Source organism: Muntiacus reevesi, chromosome 7 (genome assembly GCF_963930625.1).
Source record: "Muntiacus reevesi chromosome 7, mMunRee1.1, whole genome shotgun sequence".
NCBI classification, from domain to species: domain Eukaryota; kingdom Metazoa; phylum Chordata; class Mammalia; order Artiodactyla; family Cervidae; genus Muntiacus; species Muntiacus reevesi.
The window spans coordinates 26,303,166-26,320,631 of NC_089255.1; the positions used below are offsets into that span (position 1 = coordinate 26,303,166).

General features: G+C 36.4%; 1 protein-coding gene across 1 annotated transcript; it reads left to right on the forward strand.

The window, feature by feature from the left end:
* The first annotated feature begins 2,002 nt into the window (after nucleotides 1–2,002).
* LOC136172240 (olfactory receptor 4N2-like) lies at nucleotides 2,003–2,929 on the forward strand. The gene has a single exon (XM_065941452.1). It carries the CDS (start codon nucleotides 2,003–2,005, stop codon nucleotides 2,927–2,929), a length of 927 nt encoding a protein of 308 aa, XP_065797524.1.
* Nucleotides 2,930–17,466: the final 14,537 nt, after the last annotated feature.

Genomic DNA, 17,466 nt, shown 5'->3' on the forward strand with positions numbered 1-17,466 from the left:
AGCCAAAAAATGCTAAGAAAAAAGGAAGGAAGGATGGAAGGAAACGGGGGAGAGAAGAAGGGAGAAAGGGAAAAAGAAAGGAAGGAAAGAACAGAATGGAAAAGTTAATTTGGATTTTGCCATTTGTAAATTTTGTGCTTCAGTTTTGCTTAGGAAACAATTCATGTGCCTGTGCATGTGTGCATGCGTGTGTGTGTGTGCATACGTGCACTTGTATACATATCCATGTGTCTATGTGATGTAAACTGCCTCTTTAGTAATTCTAGATTTTAGCTATATACAAAAACATCTGCTATTAATTAATCTATTTGAGTTTAGACACACAAAATCAGATATTTTTACATTTTGAATAGATATATTTCTATGTTATAGTACAGTATTATCTAGTTCAAGTCTTCAAGTTTTGAAAATGTTTCATCCTAAAAATAAGCAACTTTTTAGCATGTAAAAGCAACATGTATATTTTATTTGTACATTTTTGTATTCATTTTCATTATGGTACTTTCAAAAATAGAATTGTAAAGAATGGGATATAATCATATATACATAGAAATTCTACTGTTATTGTTTTTGTGTAAGCTGGGGAAATCTCTTCTCTATCCATTTTGAGTTCTTGTGGCTGGACTAATAGTAAAATTTACACAAGGCAATTTAATCACAAGCATTGAGATCTTATAGAAATGAGATTTAATCAACTGGCCAAAGTAGGTGCTTTAATACTTTTTAGATGAAAAAACAATAACTTTGTAACAGATAGGACAAAGAAATTTAGGCTTTAGATGGTCAATTAGTAAGGAATCTAAATGGAGTCTGGGCTTGGGGTAGAAAAATAAAGAATAACAAGATTTGTTTATATGAGTTTCTTGCTTGAATTCCCTATCTCTAGGGACAAGAGTGTCCTTTTACCCCTAGATGCAGGTGGTGTACTTTTCACATGAAGAGATTTTTTTCCTGCTTTCAGAGAGACAGAAAGAAGGATCAGAGTGTCTCCCTTGCATTGACCATTTCTTAAGTAACTTTAATTCAAAATAATCAGCATGCCATTGAGGCACAATTGAGGTGGTTTACACTTGAAGGCCACAATTGAGGTGGCCTTCAAATTTTCATACCAATAAATTATCCTGTATACTGGATAAGTACACTACCAATTTAGAGATAACTGTACAGATAAGCCACAGATCTCAATTTTTCCAGAACAACTGGGATTCTTTTTATTGAGACCAGGATGATGGGCTAATATTCTAAAGAGAAAAAGGAAATATTTTAAGTAAGCAGGTTTATAAAAACTTTTTAGGCAAACATTCCCTAAGGTATAATTTACATACAGTAAATGTATTAATTTTAATAGTTCAATAAATTTTGGGAAAAAAAGACACTTGTAGCCATTACAGACGAAATATGGAATGCTTCTTGCCTTAAAAAACTCTGCCATTCCTTTTTGCTGTCAATTTCCATCTTACCACCTTCCCCCCGCTTTCAAATAAAAATTTGAAGAATTTTAAGAAGTTCGTATGCCTCATGCGAATCATAAACAAATTCAGGGCAGGACAGAGGGCTGCATGAGAGAGCAGTTAACAGGAGCACAAGACAGAAGCAGAACAGTGTGGCTTCAAGATTTGGGTGTTGGCACTTAAAGATTTATAGAAGTATAAAGGGTGGAAGTGGCTTCCCCAGTGGCTCATGGGTAAAGAATCCACCTGCAATGCAGGAGATGCGGGTTCAATCCCTGGGTCGGGAAGATTCCCTGGAGTAGGGCATGGCAACCCACTCCAGTATTCTTGCCTGGAGAATCCCATGGACAGAGGAGCCTGGCGGGCTACAGTCCACAGGTCACAAAGAGTTAGACATGACTGAAGCAGTAGCATGCAAGCAGGTAAAGAGTAGAAGAGATTTCTTCATTTGTGGGAGAGTAATGGTATAACAGATGTAGAATTCACAGTTTTTATTGAGAGAAGAACTGGAAATAAACTCTCTACTCTCCCATGTACTATAGGCACAGGAGATGAAGAAAGAAAATAGCACAGTGGTGACAGAATTCATTCTCCTTGGTCTGACTCAGTCTCAAAATATTCAGCTCCTGGTCTTTGTCCTGATCTTAATTTTCTACATCATCATCCTCCCTGGAAATTTCCTCATCATCTTCACTATCAGGTCAGACCCTGGCCTCACGGCCCCCCTCTACTTCTTCCTGGGCAACCTGGCCTTCCTGGATGCATCCTACTCCTTCATTGTGGCTCCCAGGATGCTGGTGGACTTCCTCTCTGAGAAGAAGGTGATCTCCTATAGAGGCTGCATCACTCAGCTCTTTTTCTTGCACTTCCTTGGAGGAGGGGAGGGCTTACTCCTTGTTGTGATGGCCTTTGACCGCTACATCGCCATTTGTCATCCTTTACATTATTCAACTGTCATGAACCCTAGAACCTGCTACACCTTGCTGTTGGTTCTGTGGCTTGGAGGATTTGTTCATTCCATTATCCAAGTGGCCCTGATCCTCCGCTTGCCCTTCTGTGGTCCAAACCGACTGGACAACTTCTTCTGTGACGTGCCGCAGGTCATCAAGCTGGCCTGCACTGACACCTTTGTGGTGGAGCTCCTGATGGTCTTCAACAGTGGCCTGCTCACCCTCCTGTGCTTTCTGGGGCTTCTGGCCTCCTATGCGGTCATCCTCTGCCATGTAAGTGGGTCTGCTTCTGAAAGGAAGAGCAAGGCGCTGTCCACATGCACCACTCATGTCATTATTATTCTTCTCATGTTTGGGCCTGCCATCTTTATCTACACCCGACCCTTCACAGCCTTATCAGCAGACAAGGTGGTCTCCTTTTTCCACACAGTGATCTTTCCTTTGATGAATCCTGTGATTTATACCCTTCGCAACCAGGAAGTGAAATCTTCCATGAGGAGGATATTGAGCCGGCATGTGTTTTTCTGAATAGGTTTTAAAATATGAAGTTATGAAAGGGAAATTCTGGCTGCAAATCTTTCATTCATTTAACAAATACTGCTTCTCATTGAGTGCCTTCCATTTTTCATGTACTACTATAACTATTGGGACTTCCCTGGTGGTTTAGACGGTAGAAGCGTCTGCCTACTTGCAGGAGACCCGGGTTTGATCCCTAGGTCAGGAAAATCCTCTGGAGAAGGAAATGGCAACCCACTCCAGTACTCTTGCCTGGAAAATCCCATGAACAGAGGAGCCTGGTAGGCTACAGTCCATGGGGTTGCAAAGAGTCGGACACAACTGAGAGACTTCACTTCACTTTATTGCAGCTAGTGGGGGGAAGTTATGCATAACAAGATAATACACTTTGTGTGCTTAAAGAACATAAAAGAAACACCAGAATTGTTGCAGCATAAGGAATAAGTGTAAGAGATTTTAGGTGTTAATTTATAGGTAAGGGTCAAATAACTAAGGTCTCTTGGGCTGAGATAAGAAGTTTTATTTTATTCTAATTGCAGTAAGAAATCATTTTTAGTACTTTAAGCAAGAGAGCTGACTTATCTGAAATTGTTTCTTCTATGATTTAGAGGAATATCATCAGGATTCTCGGGAGAGATCAATAACCAGAAAAACACCATTAAAAGCCAAACGTTATGCTGCAGAATTGTTTTGAGCAACTTAAAAAGCTTGAAAATTCTTGAAAACATATATATTCTTCTTCCCTCAAAGTTGGTAGACTGAAATGAAAGGAAAAGAATTGGTTTTATGGAAAAAATATCATGCAATTATTTCACCTGATTGTTTTTCAGAGCTTCATGATTATTACTAATGAGCTATTACAAATCCTCCCTGGATGTTAAAATCTGCTTTCAACTGATTTCAATCTGATTACAATAATGATACTTATTGGTATTGTAGATTCTGTTGGAGATTACATAAACCACCCTAGTTATTTTCAGTATAGTGGGGTTTAATGTGGGAAATTAGGTACTTATAAAATTGGTGATGGACAAGGAGGCCTGGGGTGCTGCGATTCATGGGGTTGCAAAGGGTCGGACACGACTGAGCGACTGAACTGAACTGAACTGACTGAAAATCTTTTATGGAGTAGGAGACCATTATTTGTACTGAGCATCACCGACTCAATGGACATGAGTTTGAGTGAACTCCGGGGGTTGGTGATGGACAGGGAGGCCTGGCGTGCTGCAATTCATGGAGTCGCAAAGAGTCAGACACGACTGAGCGACTGAACTGACTGATAGACATTTAAACATATATTAATAAAGGAATAGAGAATCCAACAGCTTACATTGAGGCCAATTTTTAAAAAATTGATAGTCTATGTGACAGAGAAGACAACGGCACCCCACTCCAGTACTCTTGCCTGGACAATCCCATGGACGGAGGAGCCTGGTGGGCTGCCGTCTGCGCTCGCACAGAGTCGGACACGACTGAAGCGGTTTAGCAGCAGCAGCAGCATATGTGAGCTGCTGTCAGTAGAGATGGGCTTCCGTGGTGGCTCAGACAGTAAAGAATCTGCCTGCAGTGCAGAAGACCCGGGTTTAATCGCTGGGTTGGAAAGATCCCCTGGAGGAGGGTATGGCAACCCATTCCAGTATTTTTGCCTGGAAGACCTCATGGACAGAGCAGCCTGGTGGGCTACAGTCTATGCGGTCGCAAAGGGTTGGACACAAATGAGCGACTAAGGCTTACAGGATATTTGAACAGCACTGTCAACAGATTTGACTTAGTTGCTTTTTATAGACTACTGCACTCAACAATGCGGAGCAAACGTTCTTCTCAGGGGCACCAGTCATTCTCAAAGATAGATCATAGGCCCATAATAGTCTCACTGTATTGCATATAGAATACATGCTCTGGCCACAATGAGTCTGAACTGGAAACAACTGAGAAGAGAAACATAGTCCACAAATATGTGCGAATTAATTCACATGCTTTTAATAACTTAATGTATACCAGAAGGAATTATAGGGGATATTAAAAATATTTTTCCTTTAATAATCTATCTTCTGAGAGTTTGACTATTTCCTGAATAACTGTTTGGCAGATACATCAGATGAGCAATTGGGTCTGAAGATTCCTTTGTGGGAAGATTTTAAAGTCCAAATTAAATTTCTTTAGGATTTTGTGCATTTGAGCTAAGTTATCAAATGTATTGGCATGAAATTGCTCAGAATGTTCCATTAGCATTCTTTTAATTTCTGTAATATTCATAATAATTGTTTTTTAACTCCTGATATTATTAATTTGTGTAATCTTTTTCCCATTGAAAAATGTGGCTAAATTTTTATGAATTTTATTGTTCTTTACAAGGAGCTAGCTTTTGAGTTCATTTCTTTTTCTCTATTTAAGAAATTTATATATTTCTTCCTTTACCTGTATTATTTAGTTTCTTCTTTCTTTGGATTTAATTTCATGTTTTTTTCCTAAATTTGGAGATTAAATTATTGATTTAAATTCTTTCTTATAAACCCTTTAAATAAAATTAGTTGATGCTACAAATTTCCCTCTAAGCACTCCTTTATCTACATATTGCGTATTTTTTATGTTGTGTTCTCATTTTCATTTCATTAACAATATATTCTAGTTTCTACTTTCTTTTTCTTACTCATGGGTTATTCAGAGTGTGTTTTTTCCTAAAGTTTTGAGAATATGCCTAATATAGTTCTAGTTAAATTCTACTATAGTCTAAGAACATATTTAATATGATCTCAGTTTTTAAAATTTTGAAATTTGTCCTATGTCCCAGAATAAATCATCATATTAATACCTGTCATGCTGAATGCCATCATAAGTTTTGAATTTAATACATAAGAGTATACTTTTGAAAAATATTGAAAAATTCTCATGATATATCTACAGGACACAGCAATAATAGCTCAACATAGCTGAGAAGTTGTCAATTTTATCATCAGTTAGATATATCCTTTACGTGTAGTGTAAAATGGCAGTCTCATGGATATCTCCTGAATTTCTTCCAATGAATTGTAAGCTTAATCAAATATAATCTGTTAGAAATGACCCACTTTTCCAATCTTGCCTCTTACTGTTTCAGCACAGGCAGGGAGTTTGATTCTTCAATGACTTTGCACACTGTTCTCCTTTACTTCTTGCTGATGAATATTTCAATGAAGACTGAACCATAGTGCTTCCTGCTTCTTGATATATTTCCAGTGCCTATACCAGCGTTTACTCCTCTTCGCTCTCATGATACTCTTAAGCACTGTTCTTTTACAAAGATTTTACCATTATTTTAATTATATGTGTCTGTGTTTAATTTTCTACCTTCTTTGAATTTAGAGTTTGTACTATTAAATTTGTGTTTCATCATAATGACTTGTTCTGATAGATTCTCAATAATGGCTAGTAAAAGTGAAAGAGTAAATGCATGCATTATGATTTCTTATTGTACAAAGCTGACTTGAAAAATTTTAAATAGGAACCAATATAGAGTTTTACTTAATGTGATTATGTTAATAATAATAATAATAATTTTAAAAACTGACTTTGTGATAGAAAGGAATTGATGAAATATATATAACACCTGATAAGAAGAGCCAACTCATTAGAAAAGACCCTGTTGCTGGAAAGACTGAAGGCAAAAGAAGAGGGTGTCAGAGGATGAGATGGTTAGATAGCATCATCGATTCAAAGGACATGAGTCTGAGCAAATTCCGGGAGATGGTGGAGGACAGGAAGCCTGTGCGGCAGTCCATGGGGTCGCAGGTTCAGACTTTACTTAGTGACTGAGCAACAGCAATATATACAATAAAAATAAAGGTAAGAGAATGTACAGAAAATTTTTTTTTCCACATTTTTGGTACATACTTAAACTTTTTTGTGTAAATATAAGGACATATTATATATGCTGCTTTTTAAATTGCTTTTTAAAAAATATTCTGGAACTTATACATGAATGTATATGCTATACATACATATTATATTTTAAATGCCTGTGAAGTATTGAGATGTATGCAGCTATTAAAATTTATTTAAACAAACCCTACTTTTGCATATTTATCACATTTTTTGTTAATAGAGAGAAAAGATATGTCATAACGTTAGTTTTTATATGCATAATGCTTTGGGGAAGATGCACAAAGAGCAATAGCTATTTCCTAATGTGAAGTTTGTGTGGGGGGAATATAGATGAGGGATAAAAAATGGGAAGGAATTTTCTCTCTGTATAAAATTTTTCACTCTCTTGACACTCTGACCCCTTTTCTATTCCTCAACACACCAGCTCTTCCTTTCTTTTTATTTTTATTTTTATTTTTTTTTAATTTTTTTATTTTTCAGTGGGTTTTGTTATACATTGATGTGAATCAGCCATAGAGTTACACGAATTCCCCATCCCGGTCTCCCATCCCACCTCCCTCTCCACCCGATTCCTCTGGATCTTCCCAGCCCAACAGGCCCGAGCACTTGACTCATGCCTCCCACCTGGGCTGGTGGTCTGTTTCACCACAGAAAACATACATGCTGTTCTTTCGAAACATCCCACCCTCCCCTTCTCCCACAGAGTTCAAAAGTCTGTTCTGTACTTCTGCGTCTCTTCTTCTGCCCTGCATATAGGGCCATTGTTACCATCTTTCTAAATTCCGTATATATGTGTTAGTATACTGTAATGTTCTTTATCTTTCTGGCTCACCTCACTCTGTATAATGGGCTCCAGTTTCATCCATCTCATTAGAACTGATTCAAATGAATTCTTTTTAACGGCTGAGTAATATTCCATGGTGTATATGTACCATAGCTTCCTTATCCATTCATCTGCTGATGGGCATCTAGGTTGTTTCCATGTCCTGGCTATTATAAACAGTGCTGCAATGAACATTGGGGTGCACGTGTTTCTTTCAGATCTAGATTCCTCAGTGTGTATGCCCAGAAGTGGTATTGCTGGGTCATATGGCAGTTCTATTTCCAGTTTTTTAAGAAATCTCCACACTGTTCTCCATAGTGGCTGTACTAGTTTGCATTCCCACCAACAGTGTAAGAGGGTTCCCTTTTCTCCACACCCTCTCCAGCATTTATTGCTTGTAGACTTTTGGATAGCAGCCATCCTGACTGGCGTGTAATGGTACCTCATTGTGGTTTTGATTTGCATTTCTCTGATGATGAGTGATGTGGAGCATCTTTTCATGTGTTTGTTAGCCATCTGTATGTCTTCTTTGGGGAAATGTCTGTTTAGTTCTTTGGCCCATTTTTTGATTGGGTCATTTATTTTTCTGGAATTGAGCTTCAGGAGTTGCTTGTATATTTTTGAGATTAATCCTTTGTCTGTTTCCTCATTTGCTATTATTTTCTCCCAATCTGAGGGCTGTCTTTTCACCTTACTTATAGTTTCCTTTGTTGTCCAAAGCTTTTAATTTTCATTAGGTCCCATTTGTTTAGTTTTGCTTTTATTTCCAATATTCTGGGAGGTGGGTCATAGAAGATCTTGCTGTGATTTATGTCAGAGAGTGTTTTGCCTATGTTCTCCTCTAGGAGTTTTATAGTTTCTGGTCTTACGTTTAGATCTTTAATCCATTTTGAGTTTATTTTTGTGTATGGTGTTAGAAAGTGTTCTAGTTTCATTCTTTTACAAGTGGCTGACCAGTTTTCCCAGCACCACTTGTTAAAGAGATTGTCTTTTTTCCATTGTATATCCTTGCCTCCTTTGTCAAAGATAAGGTGTCCATAGGTTCGTGGATTTATCTCTGGGCTTTCTATTCTGTTCCATTGATCTATATTTCTGTCTTTGTGCCAGTACCATACTGTCTTGATGACTGTGGCTTTGTAGTAGAGTCTGAGGTCAGGCAGGTTGATTCCTCCAGTTCCATTCTTCTTTCTCAAGATTACTTTGGCTATTCGAGGTTTTTTGTATTTCCATACAAATTGTGAAATTATTTGTTCTAGTTCTGTGAAAAATACCGTTGGTAGCTTGATAGGGATTGCATTGAATCTATAGATTGCTTTGGGTAGAATAGCCATTTTGACAATATTGATTCTTCCAATCCATGAACACGGTATGTTTCTCCATCTGTTTGTGTCCTCTTTGATTTCTTTCATCAATGTTTTATAGTTTTCTGTGTATAGGTCTTTTGTTTCTTTAGGTAGATATACTCCTAAGTATTTTATTCTTTTTGTTGCAATGGTGAATGGTATTGTTTCCTTAATTTCCCTTTCTGTTTTTTCATTGTTAGTATATAGGAATGCAAGGGATTTCTGTGTGTTAATTTTATATCCTGCAACTTTACTATATTCATTGATTAGCTCTAGTAATTTTCTGGAAGAGTCTTTAGGGTTTTCTATGTAGAGGATCATGTCATCTGCAAACAGCGAGAGTTTCACTTCTTCTTTTCCTATCTGGATTCCTTTTACGTCTTTTTCTGCTCTGATTGCTGTGGCCAAAACTTCCAACACTATGTTGAATAGTAGTGGTGAGAGTGGGCATCCTTGTCTTGTTCCTGATTTCAGAGGAAATGCTTTCAATTTTTCACCATTGAGGGTGATGCTTGCTGTGGGTTTGTCATATATAGCTTTTATTATGTTGAGGTATGTTCCTTCTATTCCTGCTTTCTGGAGAGTTTTAATCATAAATGAGTGTTGAATTTTGTCAAAGGCTTTCTCTGCATCTATTGAGATAATCATATGGTTTTTATCTTCCAATTTGTTAATGTGGTGTATTACGTTGATCGATTTGCGGATATTAAAGAATCCTTGCATTCCTGGGATAAAGCCCACTTGGTCATGGTGTATGATTTTTTTAATATGTTGTTGGATTCTGTTTGCTAGAATTTTGTTAAGGATTTTTGCATCTATGTTCATATGTTCATATAATCATTCCAGTCATCTTTTCTGACCACAGTGCAGTAAGATTAGATCTCAATTACAGGAAAAAAATTGTTAAAAATTCCAACATATGGAGGCTAAATAACACGCTTCTGAATAACCAACAAATCATAGAAGAAATAAAAAAAGAAATCAAAATATGTATAGAAACGAATGAAAATGAAAGCACAACAACCCAAAACCTATGGGACACTGTAAAAGCAGTGCTAAGGGGAAGGTTCATAGCATTACAGGCTTACATCAAGAAACAAGAAAAAAGCCAAATAAATAACCTAACTCTACACCTAAAACAATTAGAGAAGGAAGAAATGAAGAACCCCAGGGTTAGCAGAAGGAAAGAAATCTTAAAAATTAGGGCAGAAATAAATGCAAAAGAAGCTAAAGAGACCATAGCAAAAATCAACAAAGCTAAAAGCTGGTTTTTTGAAAAAATAACAAAATTGACAAACCATTAGCAAGACTCATTAAGAAACAAAGAGAGAAGAACCAAATTAACAAAATAAGAAATGAAAAGGGTGAGATCACAACAGACAACACTGAAATACAAAGGATCATAAGAGACTACTACCAGCAGCTCTATGCCAATAAAATGGACAACTTGGATGAAATGGACAAATTCTTAGAAAAGTATAACTTTCCAAAACTGAACCAGGAAGAAATAGAAGATCTTAACAGAACCATCACAAGCAAGGAAATCAAAACTGTAATCAAAAATCTTCCAGCAAACAAAAGCCCAGGACCAGATGGCTTCACAGCTGAATTCTACCAAAAATTTAGAGAAGAGCTAACACCTATCTTACTCAAACTCTTCCAGAAAATTGCAGATGAAGGTAAACTTCCAAACTCATTCTATGAGGCCACCATCACCCTAATTCCAAAACCAGACAAAGATGCCACAAAAAAAGAAAACTACAGGCCAATATCACTGATGAACATAGATTCCTTTCTTTTTAAAGTGGAAAATAGAAGACTTCTTTACTAGCCTTTCCAGAAAAAGGTGGATGTTCCTGTTTGATATACAGATCTTTCTTTTATAACGACCGCTTGCTGGAATGGTTTCTTCTAGGCACTCAGATTTTACTTTAGTGAAACCTCCTCAGAAAGATCCTCTCTGGCCATCCTTTCTAAAACAGCAAGCTCTCTCCAACTCACACTCTGCTGTATTTTCTTTCTAACACTCATTACTATCTGATGTTTCCTTTCCTGCTTGTTTGCTTATTGTCTGTCTCCCTGAATTAGAATGTAAAATTCTAAAGGAAAGGACTTTTGTTTTATCTGTACTGTACTACTGACACAATACTGCCAAGCTCAGCGGAGACACCCAATAAGTCAATTGAGTTCAGTGCAAAATCTAAGGATGTGTCAAAAAACTCAATAATAGAGATAAATAATATCTTAATATTTTTAAAAATAAAAAATGCCCCATTTAAAAAAGCCTCTGTTATAAGAACTAGCTTAGATCTTCATATTAATTTTGTCTTATATATTGGGATGAACATTAAGAAGTGAGGAAAGCCTCAGATTATGTTTATAATTATGGAAAAATATACCAAATTTCAAAGTTAAATACTTTTTTTGGGCAGAGCTCTAACCTACTTCTAGGTGGGGCTCTTATTCTACCTAAGTGCATATCTAACCCTGTGTATTTTCCTTTTCTTTCTTTCTCGTACATACAGGCCTCTTTATCACTGATTTCCTTTTGTAGTTTGTGGATTTGTGGAACGTGTATTACAGACCAGTGTCTCTCTGTCTCTTGACCTTCAAAAATTTTATAATTGTCTTTCCATTTATGTCTCCATGAGTATTTCTTCTCCCTGTTTTCTTTTTATGTTTTGGTCATTCTAACCTTGTACTTCTTTATTTTTTCCCTCTTCTCTCTTTTTTATTTCTCATATTATGTCCTTGAGATGAAAACAGATTAGAACAAATACATATTTGATTATGAATTTTATTTAGTTTACAAAAATGTGTATTTAGTGATTTGGTTTGGAAGTGACCCACAAACTCAGATTTCCTTTTAAAGCAAAACAATGAATACAACAACCAGATATAAAAAGGCTAAATTAAGTTGCATTTAATTACTCTGAACTTTAATTAATTTTTTATTTTAGTAATAGTCAATGAAAAAAACAATACCTCCCCACTCCTTGTTTTAGCAGAGGAAAGAAAGAGTGAGTAAACAACAAATACCAAGATTAGGATACATTTTTTTCATATTCTATTTAAGAGGTCACTCACCTTGGAGAAAGTGATACATTTTATACCATACAGCTCTTTTTTCTAAGGAGTACTAGGTTTTGAATATTGTTCATATTCTGTCTGCTATGCCTACATCACCAGCAACCAGCAGCATGCTGAATCTTAGGTACTCATTACTGACTTGGCCACATTATTTGCTTTTGGGATCAGAGTGATGGTGAAGATAGAGGAATGAGTAATGCATGTGCCTTGAGGGCAAAATCTAAAGGAGTGACAAAAACTTAGAAATAAACAATATTCTAATCAAATTTTTGAAGTGAGGTCGATTGGCAATATTTTATTAGTGTCAAGTATATAGCATACTGATTCAGATACAGACTACTAAAAGTTATTTCAAGATAAAGCCTGTAATTCCCTGTGCTATACCATATATCCTGTTGCCGATCTATTTTATACATGTGAGTTTGTATCTCCTAATCCCATACCTCTAATTTGTCCTGTCCTTATGATATCCATTGGTTTGTGTTCTATATTTGTAAGTCCATTTCTGTTTTGCAAACACATTCATTAGTATTTAAGATTCTGCATATAAATGATATGATACAGTATTTGTCTGACATTTCACTAAGAATAACATTCTCTAGGTCTAACTGATATTGGAAAAAAGCAAAATTAATTTTACAAAACTATGATAAACAAAATAAACACTAAATTTTAAATAAATGCTGGATTAGTAATAGTGCCATTCTGAGTCATATTGGAAGCTGAGATAAAAGGAAACATTTGTAATGTTGGTGTCTTTATTTTGAGAAATTGATATGCTTGTTCATATTTTTTACATTAACTCTGACTTTTAAACATTGCATTAAAATTTTATTTACCTTGATTACTAGGGCTTTTGGTATCAGGGTAAATTTTGCACTTGAGGCAATAATTCACATGTCTCATCCTCAACCTGATTCTGCTTGCTTCCTTGGTATATATATCAGCAATCTCTCATCATTTATTTACATTTTTTTCTCTTTTTGATTTCATTATAAGATGTAAATAAGCTTTTCTTAACTTTCTATTTACTTTTGATCTAATAGACTTCCAAACAAGGATGTACTATCTCAGTCACTGATGGGATTTTGGTGACAGAACTCAGTATTAACCTCCTGAGGCAGTAGATGACATATTCTAAAATATTTGCCCTTTACAAAGCTCTGGTATTTTCCTTGCTAAATTCAGTTGACAATCTAATCACTCCCTTTGGAAATAGTCAGCAGGGTTGTGGCAGTCTCAAATCTCCAAAGCGCTTTCTCCATTGCATCATAAAGAGAGATTTCAAAATCTAATATTCTCTATGTGATGACAAATATTTATGAACAATGACAAGGATGGTCAGTTAATGTTTTATGGGAATGGGGAGGAAGACAACATTATGAGAGCTGTGTAAAATCTGGAGATTCAGATTTCTGAAGTTTGGGAGCTATGCATATCTTTGAGAAACAAGAAGGAGAGGACAATAGAAAAGTACTGTAACTATTCTACTGGTTCATTGGCTGCCTTGGAATGCAATGGACTGAAGGTCAGAGTTTCAGCAGGAATAGTCAGAGGCTTAGGTCTTAATTCTTCAGTGTGGTATTTTCTACCCTCTCCCCAATAGATTACCTTTTATTTTTGATACTTAGAATTACTTTAATGGTGGACAAACACTTTCATTCTATTTCCATAATTAAATGAAATGCTCAATAGCTTTCAGAGTTGACATCTCATTTAAAACCAAGAAGCATGCAAATGACTGATATATTTTCTTTTCTTTTTAAAGTACAGATGAAGAAGATGCAAAGAGGATAGGCCAAGGGTTCCAGAGAAAAGCTTCACGGATTTTGTTTTGCAGAACATTAACCCAGATCTTATTTTCCATACTCGACATATTTGAGAGCTTCTTGTGTTGTCTGTGGTTCTGTTATTTATGAACATAGGGTTTTGATGGCGAGATAGAAAGTTGTGAAACAGAGAATACTTTCCTGTAAAAGCAGGAATTTTATATGAAGCTTTTTCACCTCCGCAGTTTCTTATCTCTATTTATCACCCAGATTTGTGCAGCGACCATCACCCTGTAAAGACACTCTGTAAAGACATTTACAGAGGCTCTAGTGGCAATGTGTCCATTCATTAGAGGTACCATTCAATGTCTAAATATTTTCCACGTTTTTAACTCTTCTTTAAACTTACTTAAATGAGCTATTACTACCATCATCAGCTCAATTTGATTCTGATATAATCCCTGTCAGAAAGAGTCAACACATTATTCGATTTCTTGAATGATAATTCAGACTTCTGAAATCTAAGTGACTTGTTCAGGGTCAAGAGTTAGTACATTGCTGAGCTGAGTCATCATAATCAGATAAAATGATTCCAAATCAAATTCAGGACATTGTCTAGAAAGTTAGCATTTGAAGGATATTTACAGGTAATTTAAATAATCAATCTGTTCTAATGATGAGGGAATTCCTTGTTGAAGGTGCATTCATTTCTTTGATCATTTATATATTCATTATTAGCATAATTATCAGCTAAACATTTGATCATGTCACTTAAGAGACATTTTTCAGAATATGTAAACTTGTTAATATACATTTAAATAATTTACATGCTTCAATCAATATGATAACAGATGTTGCACTCAAAGTTTTGAAAATATTGTTAAATATATTCATTTCATTAGAATGAGAGAAATGAGATTTATTTTTCTTAAGAAAGGTAATTAACTCATTTTATCAGCCTCATTTATATGCAGAAAAAATATATGAGGAAATGGAGAGTAATTAATGAGTGGTTCAGGTTTGCTAAATTGAAAAGAAATTTCTTCATTCAAGAGAAAATGGTTAGTTCAGTTAAGTTCAGTCACTCGGACATGTCTGACTCTTTGCGACCCCATGGACTGCAGCACGCCAGGCCTCCCTGTCCATCACCAACTTCCAGAATTTACTCAAGCTCATGTCCATTGAGTCGGTGATGCCATCCAACCATCTCATCCTCTGTTGTCCCCTTCTCCTCCCGTCTTCAATCTTTCCCAGCATCAGGATCTTTTCAAATGAGTCAGTTCTTCTCACCAGGTGGCCAAAGTACTGGAGTTTCAGCTTCACCATCAGTCCTTCCAATGAATATTCAGGACTGATTTTCCTTAGGATAGACTGGTTGGATCTCCTTGTAGTCCAAGGGACTATCAAGAGTCTTCTCCAACACCACAGTTCAAAAGTATCAATTCTTCAGCGCTCAGTTTTCTTTATAGTCCAACTCTCACATCCATACATGACTACTGGAAAAACAACAGCTTTGACTAGATGGACCTTTGTTGGCATTGTGATGTCTCTGTTTTTTAATATGTTGTCTAGGTTGACCATAACTTTTCTTCCAAGGAGTCAGTGTCTTTTAATTTCATGGCTGGACTCACCATCTGCAGTGATTTTGAAGCTCAAAAAAATAAAGTCTGCCACTGTTTCCACAGTTTCCCCATCTATTTGCCGTGAAGTGATTGGATGGCATGATCTTAGTTTTCTGAATGTTGAGCTTTAAGCAAACTTTTTCACTCTCCTCTTTCACTTTCATCAAGAGGCTCTTTAGTTCTTCTTCGCTTTCTGCCATGAGTGGTGTCATCTGCATATCTGAGGTTATTGATATTTTTCCCGGCAATCTGGGAAAATGGTTAGTACTCCATACTGAATTATTCTTTTGTAGACCAAATGTTTAGAATGGAAGATGATGGAAAGCATACACATTGCTCACTATTGCTTGAAAGGAAACAACAGTGATGCTCTTTAAAATAAAATAGCAAGACAGGCATGACCCATAATGGAGTAAAAATAAACATGAGAAGTGGAGAGAGTGAAAACATTTCAGGGTAAAAGGATCTTAATAAAGGAATGGGAGAAAGAAGAGAATGTGATAAAGAGTGAGATTTAAAGAAAGCAAAATAAAAAGGAAAAGAAAATTAGAAGAAAATGAGAGACAATAAGTTAACACGGGGACAAACAAACCACAATTGAGCTCATAAAATAAATTAGGAAATGAAAGGCTTCTTGATGAATAAAAGGGGAGAGAAAGAGAAAAAAGAAATTGAGAAAGGAAGCATGAAGAAATGTTCAGAGATGGGGAATACCTAGCTCCAGGAGCTGGTCTGACCACAGTTTGCCCTCAAGGCAGGTACAGCATTGCCTGATGATGTTTGTGTCTCTGCCCAAAGAGTGAAGCAGGCTCCCTGGCCTTCCTATTCCTCTACTGTATCATCACTGCCAGAGTCAGATGCATCTCTTAATTAGCTAATGTGCCAAGGAAGATTATGGATATAGTGGTGAGAATTTAGATTTCTCTCTCAGACTCTTCCTTTTTTTATTTTTTAAATACATTTTTCAAGATTTGTGTGCTCTTTTTTCAAAATAATTTTATTTATTTATTTATTTTTGACTGTGTTAAGTCTTCATTGCTATATGGGCTTTTCTCTAGCTGCGGCAAGCAGGGTCTACCCTACTTGAGTTGAGGGAGGTGCATGGGCTTCTCACTGTGGTGACTTCTCTTGTTGTGGAGTATGGGCTGTATTTGGTATTTGGGCTTCGTAGTTGTGGTACTTGGGCTCTAGAGCACAGGTTCAATAGTACATGGGGTTGGACCAGAGATCAAACTCATGTCTCCTGCATTGGTAGACTTAACCACTTTACCACTGAGCCACCAGGGACATCCTCAGTCTGAAAACAGTTTTCCCACTAACGTGGCTAACATATAATTTTTTATTCTGATGACAGTCATAATTTGTATGTGTTTTCTTTTTTGGAAATGTATTTTATTTTACTTAGAGAAATGTTCACCTGATACATAGTCTCTGGATCAACGTGAAGCACCATTTTGGAATCACCATCAGGAAAATATATAGACAAGAACAGGATATGGGAAGAGAATGGATCAAGTATGTCAGGTAGCATGGAATCCTTTTGTTGGAAAACAGTGAAAAAGCAGAGATGACAAGAAATAGGCAGAGTGGAAGAGCCTATAACTCTCAATTATAAAAACCTTCAGAAATCTTCTGCTGTCTTAGGGATATCATCAAACGCTGACACATCATGAAATGACACACCACTCACATAAATTCTGCGTGAGTTTGTGGGACTCAGTGAACCTAAGAGGAAATAGAGGGAGCTCTTCACCTACATTCCTGGGTTTCTTGGGTGTATTTTTATGGACAGGCGATGGAATGAATATTGAGATAAGTGTCTGTGGAAGTAGAGACAAGAAGTAAGCAGAGAGGCTAATTGGAGGCCTTACAAAATATTTTTAATTACAATTTTGTGTCAATCTCACTTTGCTTCTGTGTCTGTGTGTGTGTGTGCATGCATGCAGTGTTTCTATACATATATACACTGACATTTTAAAGGAAGATTTTCAAAAATTCCATCGGTGGATGGTAGTACCTGTATATTAGTCATTCCTTTCAG